Source organism: Convolutriloba macropyga, chromosome 8, assembly GCF_964194025.1.
Source record: "Convolutriloba macropyga chromosome 8, txConMacr16.3, whole genome shotgun sequence".
In the NCBI taxonomy this organism is placed as follows: domain Eukaryota; kingdom Metazoa; phylum Xenacoelomorpha; order Acoela; family Convolutidae; genus Convolutriloba; species Convolutriloba macropyga.
In genome coordinates this window covers 32,088,234-32,104,864 of record NC_134475.1, presented here as the reverse complement: position 1 = coordinate 32,104,864, position 16,631 = coordinate 32,088,234, and the positions used below count along the sequence as shown (strand labels likewise).

Here is a 16,631-nt window from a genome sequence, read left to right as displayed (position 1 = left end):
CATATGAGTTCCTTTGACCTTATATTAATTCAAAATAAACTTAAATTTTAAAGTGCAAAAGTCATTTTATTGAATGAGGTAAGTCACTTATGATCAAAACCTAATCACGCAGAAAACTTTTGCTAGAGAGAGTGAGAAAAGACGTCACGCGCGCAAAAGCAGTTAGTGAGAGGAAGAAGTCAATCAGAAAATCTGACTTTTCCGCTTTGAGGTGTGAACAAATGTAAAACGAAAAAAGAGCGTCAGATGACGAAACAAAAAACATAGCCGGAAGAATTCCGGAAGCGACTCGAAGCACCAAAACTTCACAAAAAGCTGAAGCCATTACCTTTTGTATCAAACCATTAACTCATTACCTCCCCGGGTCTGATCTAAAAATCGGTGAAATTTAAACCGCTGTCACCAAGAGAAAGAAAATGCAGCAAAATTTTATTGTTGAAAACGTTTGGTAACGTTAAAAAAGTCTGAAATTTTTAGGATGGTCAAAAAACTGATAGCCTGACAAAGCTGACAGGGCCATCAATTGCCCTCAGATAATTAATGATTCTAGTCTCAAAAAGATCGCGAAAGCAAACGGCAGATAAAAACTTTTCAAAAAAGACAGGAAAGTCAAAATTATTCAAAAAAGAGTGCTCAAACTTAAGTATCAGAGAACCACTACAATTATATTTCTAATCACGGCAATTAGGACAAAAATAATACATGATTCTTCCTTGTTGTATATGTGCTAGACAACATGATTTCGTACTAATTCAAAAATTAAAATACTCATAGAAAAACAAAAGCAACAGTATAATATTCAAAGGCAAAAATCGTCTAAAAACAATACCAAGCCCGGAAGAAAATTGCAATGAATAGTAATAAGTAAAAATGTTGGAAAAGACTTTCTAGCAAACTCCCAGTACTGCCTTATTTTGAATTAAATCAATTGCAAACCGAAGAAACCAAGATCTAAGAAAAAGCTGAATTCATTCAATTTTTTAACAACTGAAAAAGTCAATATAAAAGTAGGTGCCAGGACAAAACTAGAATGATACAAACGAGAATGTGAAGAGTATGGACACAATGTTAAGAACACCGTAACAAAAAGACCAAATCTTCATTTTTGAAAGTTAAAAATCAAAGTTAAAAAAATCAAGAAAAACGAGTACATTTCATTGATCAGCATTCGAGACATAGAAAAGACAACGCGTCATTGGAGACAAAAATCCAACTTGCTGAACAGAATAAAACAAGAAAAACCAGAATTCAGAAATACGAAACAATGAAACATTTTGCAAAAAAGTGGTCAAAAAATAATTAAGACTGCATTTATGAAAAAAATTTATCTGTTTTTTTCAAAATCTTAACACCAAAAAATGATCGAATTTTTATTGAAACGAAATTAAAGTCCCTCATGTTCCCCAAAATACTATTTCTAGTAATTAAAAGCAAAATACAAACAAAAACTGAAAAAAATTGCCAAAAAACTACAAAAACCGGATTAGCAAATGTACAATTTTATGAAACAAAATTACATCGAGGTAGAAAGAGGCATTGAGTATATGAAATATCAAAGGGAAGTTGCCATATTAACTGATTTTTGACAAAAAACAGCTAAAAGATCCAAAAATGAAGAAAAAAGCCAAAAATTAATTAAAAAATCAAGAAATATGTGCCAATTTTGAACCTGAAACGCGTTTCCAGGCACTACAAAACACTGTGGTATTAATTTCCAAGGTTTACATTTCAATATAGCATCGAATAAAAATCATTTCTACTAAAAACCAAATTACAAGCAAAAAAAATGGGCCACTTAAACGAAAAACGGTTTTCTATATGCGCCATTCATTCAAAAACTACTTTGCAATGTCAAAAAGTCATTCACTAAACGCAGCGCAAGATCAAAAAACTTCTCTCGCTCAGAAAAAATTAGTTCACACTGCAATTTTACTCGCTTTCGCTTTTAGGTCAAAACATCGTCTGAACGAATAGTACTTCCGGTAAAAAAAAACCTTAAGAAAACCAATATTCCTCTTCGAGTCCTAAAAGCCAAGAGCACCGCAATATAGCTCCGCTCAGCTTAGAGCTTCGCAGCTAAATAAAATCTGTATAAGTTTTTGCTGCCTCTATTACCTGTTCTCAAATAACCTTCATTTAAGAGTGACACTCACCCATTTGACATTATCTCTTTGAATTAAAGTAAACATATTTAAGTATAGTAAGTCCCATAAAGTTGCAACGCAAGCGAACGTTCGAAAAACTCGAGGCATGCAAATGAGCATCTTTTGGCCAGATATCTGCAAGTTTTAAATTGACTTTTGACCTTCGAAACTTTCGATAGCGTTGCAACTTTATGGGACTGACTATAAACAAAAGTCAATTTCAAAGTGAAGAAGTCATTTTTGAGAGTGAGGTAAGTCAAGTGTGACCAAAAAAATTTAATCATGCGAATGAACAAAAAAACTTGTTCAGCTAAGAGCAAAAAAAGACGTCACGCACGGCCTTCAGCTGAAATTGCATGAACGAATGAACAAAAAGCAGATTCAAAGTGGTTGTGACGTCAAATGGTTGTAACAAAAATCGCGACGAAGAAATAAAAATACATTTTACGACAAGTCCTGACGTACAATTCAAAGAAATTTCATTGACTAAACAAAGAAATACACCTAGAACAGACTAAAAGTGGGTTGGGAAAACAATTTCTAAAAAGACAGGGAAAAAACATAAAATCAATGTCAAAATGCCGCATGTGAACAAAAAACCACTAGCGGCAAGTGGAAATCTGGCTCAAACAAAAAAATTAGGCCTAGAACGAACTCTGGATAGATTGGAAAAACCATTTAGAAACAATCCAAGCCAAAAATTTAAGTCCAGCGTAATCAAAAACTTTATTTTGGAAGAAATACTTGAATACTGCAAGAAATTGCATACAATTGTCACAAAATTCATCAATTTCCGCATGTTGTCTCAATCGAAACACTATTTTACAATATCACAACAGTTATCAATTGGTAAATTAAAAAATTTTGCCAGTTTCACTATAAACATTAAATGTCGCTTTAAATCACAAGGAACGCGATAAAACTTAAAAATGACCAAAAACTAATCAAATCGAAACTAATCAAGAAAAAGGCCAAAGAAACAGAGCAATACTCAAACGCAAAAATTCGTATGGTACTAAAAACAAGCCCTAAGAATAATTGCAGAAAAAAATTTTCAAAATTTATAAAAGTGAAGATAGCAAAAGCTCAGTGCCATATGTTAAAAATCAATTGCAAAAACTTCAAAACATTCAAAGGAAAAAGACAAATTATTAGTTCAAAACTAAAAAATTCAATTATATAAAGGTAGGGCATTTTAAAAAAAATTTAGGGGACAGCTTGAAAGAAACATGCTTAAATGTGGAGAAAACATACATTATTAAGATTTTAAAAAAAGAAATTGATGAAAAATCAAAAAACTAAATTGGAAACGCTAAAAAACAAAGAGAAAATTTGAGGTAAAAACATGCATTTATTGTTATTAAGCAATCACGGTCTAAGAACATTACATAGCCATCTTCCTGTCTCATTCAGAAGTAAAAACAGCTCAAATGCGAAACAATCAAACAAATTGAAAAGTTCAAAATATGGTAAAAATGTTGACTGAATTTCAAAGATTTATCAGCCAAAACTTCAATTGGCAACAAAAAGAAACCAACGACACCGATGGTGCACCAAAATTTTTTTGGTAATTAATCTCAAAGTAAAAACAGAAAACTTCACAAATTTTTGACAAACGCCGCCAAAATCGGATAAGTATGTGTAAAATTTTAAAAAATAAAAACACCTCACGTCGAAAAGAGGCATCAAATTCAGGAATTATCAAAAAGCCGTTGACAAACTTACTAATTTCGTGAAAAAAAGTCAACTCAAAAAGCCAAAAATGAAGAAATTTATGGCAAAACAAACAAAAATTGGCAAACAAATTCAAGAAACATGGACCAATTTTCACTTGAAACGCATTATTAAGACCTCAGAAACATTGTGGTATCAATTTCAGATGGCGGAATATTCATGCGGCATCGATCAAAATTTTTTTTACAACAAACCAAGTTACAAAAAAATACTGGGCCAAATGGACAAAAACACGGCTAAAAACTGTCGTCTATATGCGCCAATCTCTCAAAAAAGTAAAACATACCCGGCAGATTGCCGGAAAATAGCCGCCGTTGATTCCAATAAAGCATGATTGGGATTGAAAGAATAGCAGATATTGAAAAAAAGATTTTTGTACAAAATTATTTTTTAAGTCCGATTTATTTTGATGGCATTTCGTAGTTGAACATACTTCTGTTTCATAGAGAGAGGCTACATGGGCTACTATCATTACCAATAAGCATAAAAGATGGTAAATAAGACTTATAGGAATGATGTTCAAATAGCGGGCATCTAAAATTGGGCTTTATGGGTTTATCCCTTTTCTATTTGCGACTTCAATTTTTTATACTGACTCTGTTCATTTTGAATTGCTTTGCTGAGCAACTGTTGTTCAAAATCACTTTTAGCAGAATGAGAGAAGAGAGAAACTAGCCTAGACAAGTCAAAAAGATTTCACGCTTCAAATAGCGGGCATCTAAAATTGGGCTTTATGGGTTTATCCCGTTTCTATTTCTGACTTCAATTTTTTATACTGACTCTGTTCATTTTGAATTGCTTTGCTGAGCAACTGATGTTCAAATTCACTTTTAGCAGAATGAGAGAAGAGAGAAACTAGCCTAGACAAGTCAAAAAGATTTCACGCTTCAAATAGCGGCATCTAAAATTGGGCTTTATGGGTTTATCCCGTTTCTATTTCTGACTTCAATTTTTTATAGTGACTCTGTTCATTTTGAATTGCTTTGCTGAGCAACTGATGTTCAAATTCACTTTTAGAAGAATGAGAGAAGAGAGAAACTAGCCTAGACAAGTCAAAAAGATTTCACGCAAAATGTCGAAAAAGCGGCAAAATGGTAAAGCGAAAAAAGTTCGACAAGTAAAAAAAAATTAGGAGCGCTATAATAGCCGGCTGAGAAGATGAGGGCTGCTATTAAAAAGTCATTCACTGAACGCAGCGCATGAATAAAAAACTTCTCTCGCTTCAGAAAAACTTAGTTCACACGTCAATTTTACTCACTTTCACTATTACGTCAAAACGCCACCTGAACAAATAGTACTTCCGGTTAAAAAAACCTTAAAACCAATACTCCTCTTCGAGTCGTAAAAAACCAAGAGAAGGCCAATAATAGCCCCAGCTATCGCTGTGCAGCTATTAAACACTTATCCCAGTCTATAACTTTGTCAGTCCATCTGTTATGAAGGTGGACCGATCGATTGGTGATATACATGATTTTTGTACCCCATACGGATAGCTCAATGCACTTGAACAGCAGCTCTCTGCGTTAAAGGTGAAATGAACTCAATTGCAAGTAAATGACATGACACTTCAACAGTTCAGCCAGCTCCAAGTTAAAAGATACCTGTTTCAGTATGTGCATTCAATCAAAAAGAAAATCCTTCACAAGATTCAGTTCGGAATACTCACTTTTTGATTTTGAGGCCTTGCCGACCTTGATATTTAACAACCAGTGTAATAAAAATGTAGATAATAACAGCCAGTGAGAAAAAAATAAAGGAACATTGACCATTTTTTTACTAGCTCTGAAATTTTAAGAGCGCATGTTCCAGGTGCTGCAGTCCCTGGTGCTTATGCTAATGTCTATTACCTGTGGGGAACACTAAAAGAAACAAAATAGATCATCATTCAAAACCACGCAAAACATTACTATTCCCAATCTATCGAGATTACCAGGGCTTGAGAGTTGATTAGCTTTGGAGGAAAATATAAATGCCACGATTTAAAGAAAACTACTCGCAAAACATAGCGTGCCGTAAAATACAGATAAAAACAGATAGAGAAATGAGTTGAATAAAGATTATCACGGCCCAAAAGACACATTGTGAAAGCATAAGGCAGGTAATAATTTTAGACAAAGTGAAATTTTCAAAAAGAAAATGATCACTAAATATAGGACTCAAAAGACACTACATTTTTTGTTTCGGAGTCATTGCAATTATGAAATAAGATTTACTTCTCTTGTTGATAGACAAAATTAGTTCAAACTATTGCAAAAATTAAACCAACAAAAACACCAAAGAAACGATATAAATCAAAGGAAAAAAACAGTTTGAACTCAAAACAGACCAAATCATATCGGCAGAAAAATATCAGTCAAAATTTTTAAACAGCATTTCAGCAAAATCTCAGTTCCGCACTATGTTAAATAAACTCAATTGCAGACAAAAAATCAAATCTAAGAAAAAGGCTCAAATCATTATTTTTGAAAGCTGATAAAAGCAGAGCTGAAAACTATGGGTCCTAGGATGATATCTGCTAGAATGCTGATAATATAGGGAGACGCAAAACAAAAAAAAATTGAAAAAAAAACAGACTAGTTCTTGACTTTTGAAAGAATCAAATTGAAAAAAAATGCAATAGAAAAAGCACATTTCATTATTCAGCATTCGGGGTTGATTAAAATTATAGTGCTATCTAAAATATAGCTATACAAAGTAGCCATATAAATAGGTATATATCAATAAAAAATATACATATATACACCTGCATAGATTAAGTAGAACAGGACTTCAGAGACTAGAAAACAGAATTTTTAACCATGCAATTATAACAAAACTTTCGCCAAATTCAAAGACGGAGCGCCACAAAAAAATTCAATTATTATTAAAAGGAAATGAAGACCCCCTGGCGGTGCAAAAAAAGAGTCTCTAGTAACTAAAAGAAAAAACAGAAAAGTTGCACAAAAACCGCCAAAATTGGCCAGGCATGCGCACAATTCTGTAAAACGAAAACAACTCACGTTATAGAGAGGCATTGAATGCAAAAAAATCAAAGATAATTTGCCTTATGAACTATTTTATGAACTTCGCCTTATGAACTTCGCAGCCATAAAACCGTTGACAGAGCTTGAAAAGTAAATAATGCTCATCAGTCCCATTCAGATCTTAGTTGATACAGTATCAGTTCTCATGGAAGTTTCAAAAACTATTCCGAAGGTAAAAAGGTTAACGTTTTAGTGAGAGCAGAATAAGCAGCCCAAAAACGTAATCTGGGAAAAAGAACAAATCGACTACCGTCGGATGAACTGCTCTCGAACGATAGGCGTGGGAAATTTAATAAATAGAAGGTGCAGCATAGAAATGTTTTAGGCGTGGCTCAGGGAGTTCCAACTCCTGAGCTCCAAAATTTCATTCTGACGTCTCTACCACTGAGCTGGAATGCTTTTGCTACTCTTCCAAAATAGGCTCCTCGACCAGGAATCGACAGACATTTGTCACTTCAGGTTAACGTAAGCTTCTCTAACAATCGTAGTCAGAAACTCAACAACCTAAAAATAGGCTCCTCTGCCGGAGATCGAAGGCAATCGCCACTTCAGATAAACGTAGGCTCCTCTATCAGGAACCAGACATTCGTCAATTCAACTTAAAAAAGTTCATTTACCAGGACATCCATCACTTCTACATAACATGCGCGCCTGTGCCAGGAACCATAGTTAGATATTGGTCACTCTAAGTGAAGTAGGCTTCTCTACCAGCAACCGCAGTTAGACATTCGGCACTTCAGCATCACGTACGCACTTCATTCGTCACTTCAGGGTAAAAGAGGTTCTTCTAACAAACAAAATCCATGTTTGAAATTTTTTTAAAGAGCCAAAACTGAACTACAAAATTGAAAAACGTGCCCATTTAAAATTTGAAACGCATTTTTATACTATAAAAAGACTGTCAGAGTTTCACATATAAGTACACATTCCATTGAAATTTTCTTCCACAAAAAACTGAGAAAAAAATACAAAAAAACTGCCAATTGGACGCAAAAACAGCTAGAAATGACTATTTATATGCGGCATTCTATATAACACTCCAAATAGTACTTCCAGCTCAAAAAACCGATACTTCTCTTCCGGTGGTCGAAAAACCAAGAGCATCGCAAAAAGCTCCGCTTAGCTTACAGCTTCGCAGCTATCAAACCTTAGGAAGGGCTTGAAATGTACATAATGCTTATAAGTCCCATTCAGAGCTTAGTTGATAGTATATCAGTTCTCATGGAAATTTAAATGCTCCTCCGAAGGTTAAAAGGTTACCAATGAGAGCAGAATAAGCCAGGCCAATAACATAATCTGGGAAAAAGAACAAATCGACTATCGTCGGATGAAATGCTCTCGAACAATAGGCCAAGGAGAATTTAGTTTATAGAAGGTGCAGCTTAAAATGTTTCACGGGTGCCGCATGGGTTCCAACTCCTGACCTCCTTCCAACTCCTGACCTGAACTCCTTCTCTAACAGGATCCGTAGTCACTTCAGGATTTGTCACTTCAGGTTAAAATAAGCTTCTCTAACAACAGTAGTTAGAGACTCATAAGCTCACTTCAGATTAACGTAGGCTTCTCTATAGGAACCAGACATTTGCCAATTAATCAAAAAAAAGCTCATACCAGGACATCCGTCAGTTCAAAATAACGTGCTCTCCTGTGCCAGGGACCATAGTTAGACCTTGATCACTCTAAGTCAAGGTAGGCTTCACTAACAACAACCAAAGTTGAATATTCGTCACTTCAGCTTCACGTAGGCTCAACAGGCACGTAATTGGGCATTCGTCACTTCAGGTTAAAGAAGTTCTTCTAACAAGATCCATAGTTAGAAAATCTTTAGTTCAGCTTAAGGTAGGCTCGGAAGGTAGTTACACAGGAACCGTACACATTGGACAGTAAAACCCAATATAGGCTTCTCTACATGGATGCGTAGATAGACATCCGTCACTTCAGCTTAAGGCCGGCTCCTCTACAAGGATCCTTAGTTAGCTATTCGTCACTTCAGCTAAAGGTGGACTAGGTTAAACTGTAGGCTCCTCAACCGGAAAATCTACTAGACATCTGTCAATTCAGCTTCATGTAGGCACCTCTACCACAAACCGTAGTTCAATAATTTTCACTTCACGTCAACGTAATCTGGTTAACTTCGAGTGATAGTCTCCTCTACTAGCAACACAGCAGTCAGACATTCGTCACTACAGGTTAAAATAGGCCCCTGTACCAGGAACAGTAGTAAGAAATTCATCAAAAGTCAACGTAGGCTCCTTTTACAATATAAGTAATTAGATATTAGTCAGTGAAGGATATGTAGGCTCCCCAAGGATTCGTATTTAGACATTTGTCACGTCAGTTTAACGTAGTTTCCCACCATGACCTGTAGTTAGATATCGATCATTTAAAACTCCTCGACCACGAACTCTATTCAGACATTAGTCACTTCACTTTAAAAAAGCTCCTCTCACAAGGATGGTAGACGTTCATTACAACACCTTAACTTAGGGTTCTCTACCAGGAAGTGTAGTCAAACATTCGTCACTGCAGCTTGAAATAGGTTCCTTTTCCAGCAACCCTAGTTAGACAATCGTCACTACAGGTTAACGTAGGCTCCTCGAAAAAGAACCGTCGTTCGACATTTGGCACTGCTGGTTAACAGAGGCTCTTCCACAAGGAACGGTAATTAGACATTCGTCAATTTAGCTTAAAATAGGTTTCTCTACCAGGATGCGTAGTTAGATAGCTGTCACTTTAAGATAATGTGAGCTCTTTTGCCAGGAACCATATTTAGAAATTGGTCACTGAGTAAAAAAGGCTTCTCTACCAGGAGCCGTAATTAGACATTCGTCACTTCAGTTTCACGTAGGCTCTATCAGGAACCGCAATTAAAATTCTTCCTTTGTTTAAAGTCGGCTCCTCTATCGGAAACCGCTGTTAAGGCATTCATCACTTCAGGTTAATGTAGGCTCCAACGGGAACCGAAAAGGAACATTTGTCACTTCAAAATAATCTAGGCTCCTCTAACAAGACCATTTACAGGAACCGCAATTCGACATTCGTCACTCAACGTACGCTCCACGACCAGGAAACAAAGTTAGACATCCGTCACTTCAATCGAGGCTCCTCTACCAGGAACCGTAGTTAGACATCGGTCACTTCCGGTTAATGTAGGCTTCATATCAGGAACATTAACTACACATTCGTCACTTCAGTTTTATGTAGGCTCCTCGACCAGGATCCGTAATTAGACATTCACCACTGCAAGTTGACATCGGCTCCTCATTCACCACTGCAAGTTAACGTAGACTTCTTTTACAGGAAAAATAATTAGACATTCGTCAAAAAGGTTATGTAGTCCCCTTAACAAGTATGTGTAGTTAGAGATTCGTCAACTCAGCTTAATATAGGTTCCTCTACCACGAACATTAATTAAACATTCGTAACTTCAGGTTATGTAGGCTCCTCAAAAAGGATTTTAAGTTAGATATTCGCCTTCCATGACCCGTAGTTAGATGTTGATCACTTAAAGCTCCTCGACCAGGAACTCCAGCTCGTCGTTAGAAACTTCATTTTGGAGAAGGCTCCCCAACCAGGGAAAGCAATTAGAGGTTCGATTAACTAGGCTTCTCTACCAGTAACGGTAGTCAGAAATTCTTCACTCTAGCTTAAAATTCGTCAATGCCAGTTAATTTAGGCTCCTATCAGAGGAACCACAGTAAGATATTCGTCACTAAAGGTTAGCGTAAGATCCTCTATACCAACCCGATTTATACGTTTGTCACTTCAAAAAAGGTTAACAAAGGCTCCTCTACCTGCAATCGTAGTTGAACAATCTTCACCTAAGGTTATGACAGGCTTCTCAACCAGGAGTCTTGGTTTGTCATCTGTCAAATCAGGTGAACTTGGCTCTTCTCCCAGGAAATGTAGTTAACACATTCGTAGCATTGCCAACGTATGTTAATAGAGCGTACAACGGAGCTCATTTCCTTCTTTTTAAACAAAAATCAATGGGACAAAAACTTACGAGCAAACTGCAAATATCAGATTATCATATTTAACACCACCATGATTTCTTGTCCAGTTTCTCAAGTCAAAATGTTACTTTAACATTAAATTAGAAAGATTAAAATCAATCAAGTTTCTTCTAATAAGTGACTTTCAAGAGCTTAAAACCTGTAGATATCAAATAATGAGCAGATTCTGTAAAAAGTATAATTTCTTTGATGAAAATTAGGAATATTTATGGAACCATCACCAGCCTAGATACAAAATAAATCTCCAGGTCCGGATTATATCAATGCTTGGGCTATTAATATAGGAAAAAATTAATAATATTTGAAAAACACCTAAATTTTTAAACCTTTGTATCCAAGAAAGTGTGTTTTTCCGATTGTTCTTAAGTTTGCGCACGTAGCAGCCAATGAAAAAACATACAATAAATGCTTCAACAAATTATCTATAAATTTTCAGCTCGTTCTGAGGCAAATAAAGATGTATATCAACCAAAACAAATCACAGAAAACGGCCATTTTGGTTTTCTGATCAGAAAGCATTCAAACCAAAAACGTTAATTAGTTCAAAAACAATAGAAACTCAGGAAAACTGTATTGATAGTGAAGCATTTTTCCTGGATGTCACAAAAGCTTTTAATTATTTCACATTAAAAATAGAGCAAAAAAAACGAAATATTAACGTAAATTGACGATAAGCTGGTTATAATTAATGCAAAATGCAATGAAAAGAATCTACTGTCAAAATCTACTCATCCGATCACAAAATTTTCTTGCCAGCCAAATGATTGCAGAAATTAGTTTCATGAATCTTCAGAGTCGCAACGGGGAATCTTGCCCAATGGGAATATCGAAAATGTAGCGCAATCATTCAAGCGCTTGGTGCTGAAAGATTCAGCGAAAAAACAGCATCAAAAAATTAATACTACACAGGCTAAGTAAATGGCATATCAAATCATTGATAGTATAGGGTTTTGCAAATGGAATAAACTACATTATGATTGCATGTAACGACAGACAGTTCAAGAATCAAACGAACATTAACAGATTTTTGCTGAATCAGCATGAGAACGCACCCTTTAACGACATCTAGGATCTTTCACTTCCAATTTTTGCCTACTATAAAACAACTGATGACAATGTACTATTCTCAGATGTGTTATTATATTTAGATTTATCTAACTTTGGCATAATCAATGTACTGAAAGTAATCAACCATTAGATTCTCCAAATTTCCATTTTTGAAAAACAAAAAAGAGGCAAGCTAATTTTCCAATTAAAAGAACACGGGAGTAACAAACCAATGCTTAGATCAACCCAAAACGAGCTCGTTTAACCTCTCCATGTGTAGAACATTACATGATACAAAAGTTGCATGCCAGTTAGGATTTGTCAATGTGAAGCTTGTCTGTTCCTATTTGCAGGTCAATTTTGAAGACTTTCAGAAAACCAGTTTTAAGCAATAAGCATTTCTGCTCCTCTTCGTGAAATAAAACCCATTCCCGAAGCAAATACAGTTCTGGGAAAGTACTTCCCGAATACGTTCCCCAGTTACAAGAATACCAATCACAGTATGCAACAATCAATGTAACAAAGACGCACACACATACAAACAGTCAAGTTGGACAGCATTTAAAAATGAGTTAGACCGCACTACCTGTTTATTGCTTTCAAAACAGATCGATTAACTTTCCAAGCGGCAAATTATCCGTTGTGGCTCTCTCCTTTTCTGCTCATTCAGGAATTGAAGAATCAAATTCATTTAAATAATTCATAAACAGTGCCAAAGAAATACTCAAACGAAACATCGTATTGACAGAAACCATATAACAAAGTTGACGGCTAAGCACGTATCTTAGACTCTGTTTCGAAAGCATTAAACAAAAACTAACTTGCCAACGTGGTGATCTACCGTGGCAGTCTACCTGTGTATCTGGAAATGGCACCCTGGATGGAGGGGATGGGGTTGTTGATTCTTCTTAGGAACATGTCAAGGAAGGAGAGCCAATAGAAGAGGAGGAAACTGACCCCGCCCAAAAGACGCCGCCTCACTTCATGCACTACTTCTGATGCACCAGCTGCACAACACAACAGAAACAAGCAGGTAAACAAGTAAACAAACAAGTCCAAAACTAGCAAACAGAAAAGGAGGGAAAATCAAACTGAACCCCCACCACAACAACCACAATCACCGCTATATCCATAAGCAAATGTCAAAAAGCAGGTTACCCAGGGTGTGGCACCCGTTTCTTTCATTTTACCATCAAAACAAGCTTACAAATACTTAAAAAATACACCAAATATACTAAAGATAATTAAAATAAAAATAAACAAAACAAACTCACACAAAGAATGGAATGTGTAAACAAAACATTTAAAAATAATGTTACGGATCACTTGAACATTTTAAGATGAAACAGCAGAATCTTCTTATTTAGTTATATTCATATTTACAACAAAAAGAACAAAAATTACGTTGAATCATGACACCCCCTTTGAGACAACAAACACGTCTTACTTGTGCATACTAAAACTGAATTACCAAAATAAAATACAACATAGTACGCACATGGCGTATTGAAGCACCAGCAACACTCTAAAGCCCAGCTGTACAATGAAAAAAGGGTAGCTGCCAACTTGAACCACAAATTTATAAAGACAGATAAAAGCTCTCTTCGAAAGAAAAAAACGTGCAATAAATGATTGCTGTCTTTGTTTCTTTTCATTAGTTGGCACATATTGGTGACACTCAGAAGATCGAAACATCCGATTTACTATTTGAGCAATTAATATTAACGAATGCTTAACTACACAAATATTCATAAACTGAGTGGTTCTGCCTGTAACAAACAGCACAATCCACGCTTTCAGGTAAACTTTTGAACAGAAAATCGCGTGATACCGTTGATTATTCATCACCGGTCTCAGAGGTTATACCAATACCAGCCTGTAAATATTTTCAGTTTCTTTGAGATCGATGTGTCAATTTACAGCGATGGCAGTATCAATTATGCAATCGTCTATCGGTGATAGCAAATGTAAAACTAAATGCTTACTAAATGAACAGTCTGAGATGAGGGGAATAATAGAGAAAGGACAGTTGCGAACAGGCTACTGTTAATGCAGACTGAAAGCCTAATGCTGCTCCATTGTGATTACGCAAAAACAAATTATAATAATTATTAAAACTTTGGATATATGCCATACGAGAGTAAAAGTGTGAACATGATTCTGACATCAAATTTATGATGCAATCCTTTCAGATGAAAAATTATAATAATCGTCATACTTTTTCCTTTCACATTTTTGTGTCGTCGAAATGTATACACATGGACAGTTCAACAATGTTTCAGTTCAACAAGCAAAAAAATATTTATTTTCAGGTTTAAGACAATTTAAGGTGATGAACTTTCAGCCTGTTGATTACCAAATCATAGATCTCAAATTTGGGGCATCTAACCATGAATGCATAAAATAAGGAAACATAACCGACAAACGACGGGCGAATTGCTCTCAAACGATTGGTGTGTGTGTGTGTGTGTGTGAGGGGGGGGGGGGGGGTGAAGCGAGGGTGTAAAATCTAAAGAATTACCCTTCAAACTTAAACAGTTTCGATGAATCGCATACTAAGAGACTTTTAAGCCGTAACGCTCTAAGAGAACTTAATGCCCTCCGGGCGCCCCTGTTTATTTTTTGAGGACGAAGAGTCAAAAGTGTCATACAAAAAATTGAATAAAGACAACACTGAACTAATACAACTGCTACAAACTTCGTTTGAGAGCAATCAAAAATGAATTATTACGAATGTTAACCTACTTCCAAATGTTTCGTGGCTCTCGCTGAGTTTCTCTATCTTCACCACCTGCACCCTCAGAACTCCAATCGGAGGTGGAAACTGATAGGACGCCATTTCCACTTGCTTGTTCATTGGAAACGCAAGTCGATTTGGATACACAAGCAAGGAATTGACTATATCTTTAGTTATACTTTCTAGTTTACCCTTCAGGCCCGGAATGTCCAGAAGATTTCCAACGTCTGTGAAGTTGAAGTCCAACTTGGGATCTTCCGTGAAGTATAGACTACAGGCCTCGAAGAGGGGCAGGAAATCAGACGTGAGATGTGTCAGTCCAACTCTAATGCGACACTGCAATCCTACCTCGATTCCACAAGGAATGCCAACAGTAGTGTCGGTAACAGTCACTTTCGCTTTTTTCAGCTCTGCGTCTAAATAAAAGATCAAAACGATTATCTAAAGAATTATCAAAAGTTCTGGAAAAAACAAAACAATATTTGGCCAGAAACCAAACATTCAAAATTCCAGGTCAGACTAGTTGATTTATAACACGTCTACTACATTTTCTAATTCAAAATGGTTTTATGATAAAAACTCGCTTGAATGAAAATTAACGGCAACACGCCGAATGTTTCGAAGCCCAAAAGCGTACGCGTTTCTCAAATAAATTAAAACCTAACCAAACCTTAGTTCCAACTCCCAAATTTATGAGATTACATCAGCTCAATAGTACCCCGACCATTTTCCCACAGGATCGATAGCATTTGTACTGGTTAAAACTGATTGCTCGCAAGAAAATTTAGAAGCGACTATTTTCATGAGCAATTAAGTAGTATCTAAGTATATTCAAATACTTCATTAACTTAAAGCGTTAAAAATTGAATTCTTCAAATCAACTGCATTTTTTTAAGTTTGCCTATGCTGTTTCCGTTTTTATCCACAAGAATTGCATCATTCAGAAAATCTTATTTAAATTTTTAAATAACAATTTCTGAATGTGCTCCCGCTCAGCGTGTGGATATCTGTTAGACACACACGCATGTGCCAGCACATCTTACAACTCAGTCGAACGCAATAACGGAAAAGATGCCGATATTTAAAGTGGGTGAAATAATCAATATTTTTTCACAGCAAAAAATTGAATAAATATCTTACCAAACTCGAAGACAAGTGAACTATTCTCCGGACTGAGAAACCAAGGCTTTTTGAGTACCTTAGCTTCGTGAAAAAGCATTGGCTCACACAATTTTATCTCTTCCAGCTCTATCCAATCCTTGGTGGCTTTCAGTACCTGGTCTTTTATTTCTTTTTTGTTTAAATACGTTTCCAAGTAGGACCAGAGCCTTTCTAGAATCACATTTAGCAAGGCCTCTCCATGGACAGATTTTGTGTCCTCTTCCATCTCTCAACTAAAAAAAGCAGTTTAGAAGAAATTAAGCGATGCTTACCAGTAAGTTGAAGTGTTATTACACTGATTTTACGCAACACGCAAGCTCTCAAACTAAACAACTAAATGTTTACCTCTAGTTAAGCAGGATGGCTATTGCAAGTGAAAATTGTCACCAAATTGTGGTTGGACAGAACATCAAACTGAGAGACCGAGGAAACAAATTTTAACGATATCAGTTAGACATAATAGACAAATTTCATCAATAGACAATCTTTACTGAATTGACTTTAGTGGCCTTTTCTAATTGGTTGGAAATTCAATATTATTTTGCCGGCAAAAAACACTACGTCATTAGTTTCGTTTAAATCCAGCCTAGTACGTATCACGGTCACTCGAGATTAAGTTTTCATATCACGTTTTAATGCATTTAAAACATTCTCTGGCAACTCTTCGGGAAATACAAAATTAATGTTCTGATGCGCCACAAATGTTAATAGCTTTATGGAGCAGAACTATATTCAAGCCAAATAGAACGGCAAAAATAACTTAACGAAT

General features: G+C 35.8%; 1 protein-coding gene across 2 annotated transcripts in view; it reads right to left on the bottom strand.

Moving 5' to 3' along the window:
* Positions 1-16,348, bottom strand: part of LOC142344687 (extended synaptotagmin-1-like) — a 43,932-nt gene extending 27,584 nt beyond the window's left edge. Inside the window, exons 1-4 of one of the 2 annotated variants that reach the window (XM_075396524.1) lie at positions 16,208-16,348; positions 15,842-16,095; positions 14,710-15,117; positions 12,819-12,971 (exon numbers count right to left, since the gene is read on the bottom strand). In XM_075396524.1, coding sequence (XP_075252639.1) covers positions 12,819-12,971; positions 14,710-15,117; positions 15,842-16,088 — 808 coding nt within the window. In that variant the 5' untranslated portion in view covers positions 16,089-16,095; positions 16,208-16,348. The remainder of the gene's footprint in view (positions 1-12,818; positions 12,972-14,709; positions 15,118-15,841; positions 16,096-16,207) is intronic. The other variant, XM_075396525.1, reaches the window with a different exon arrangement.
* Between the last annotated feature and the right edge of the window lie 283 nt (positions 16,349-16,631).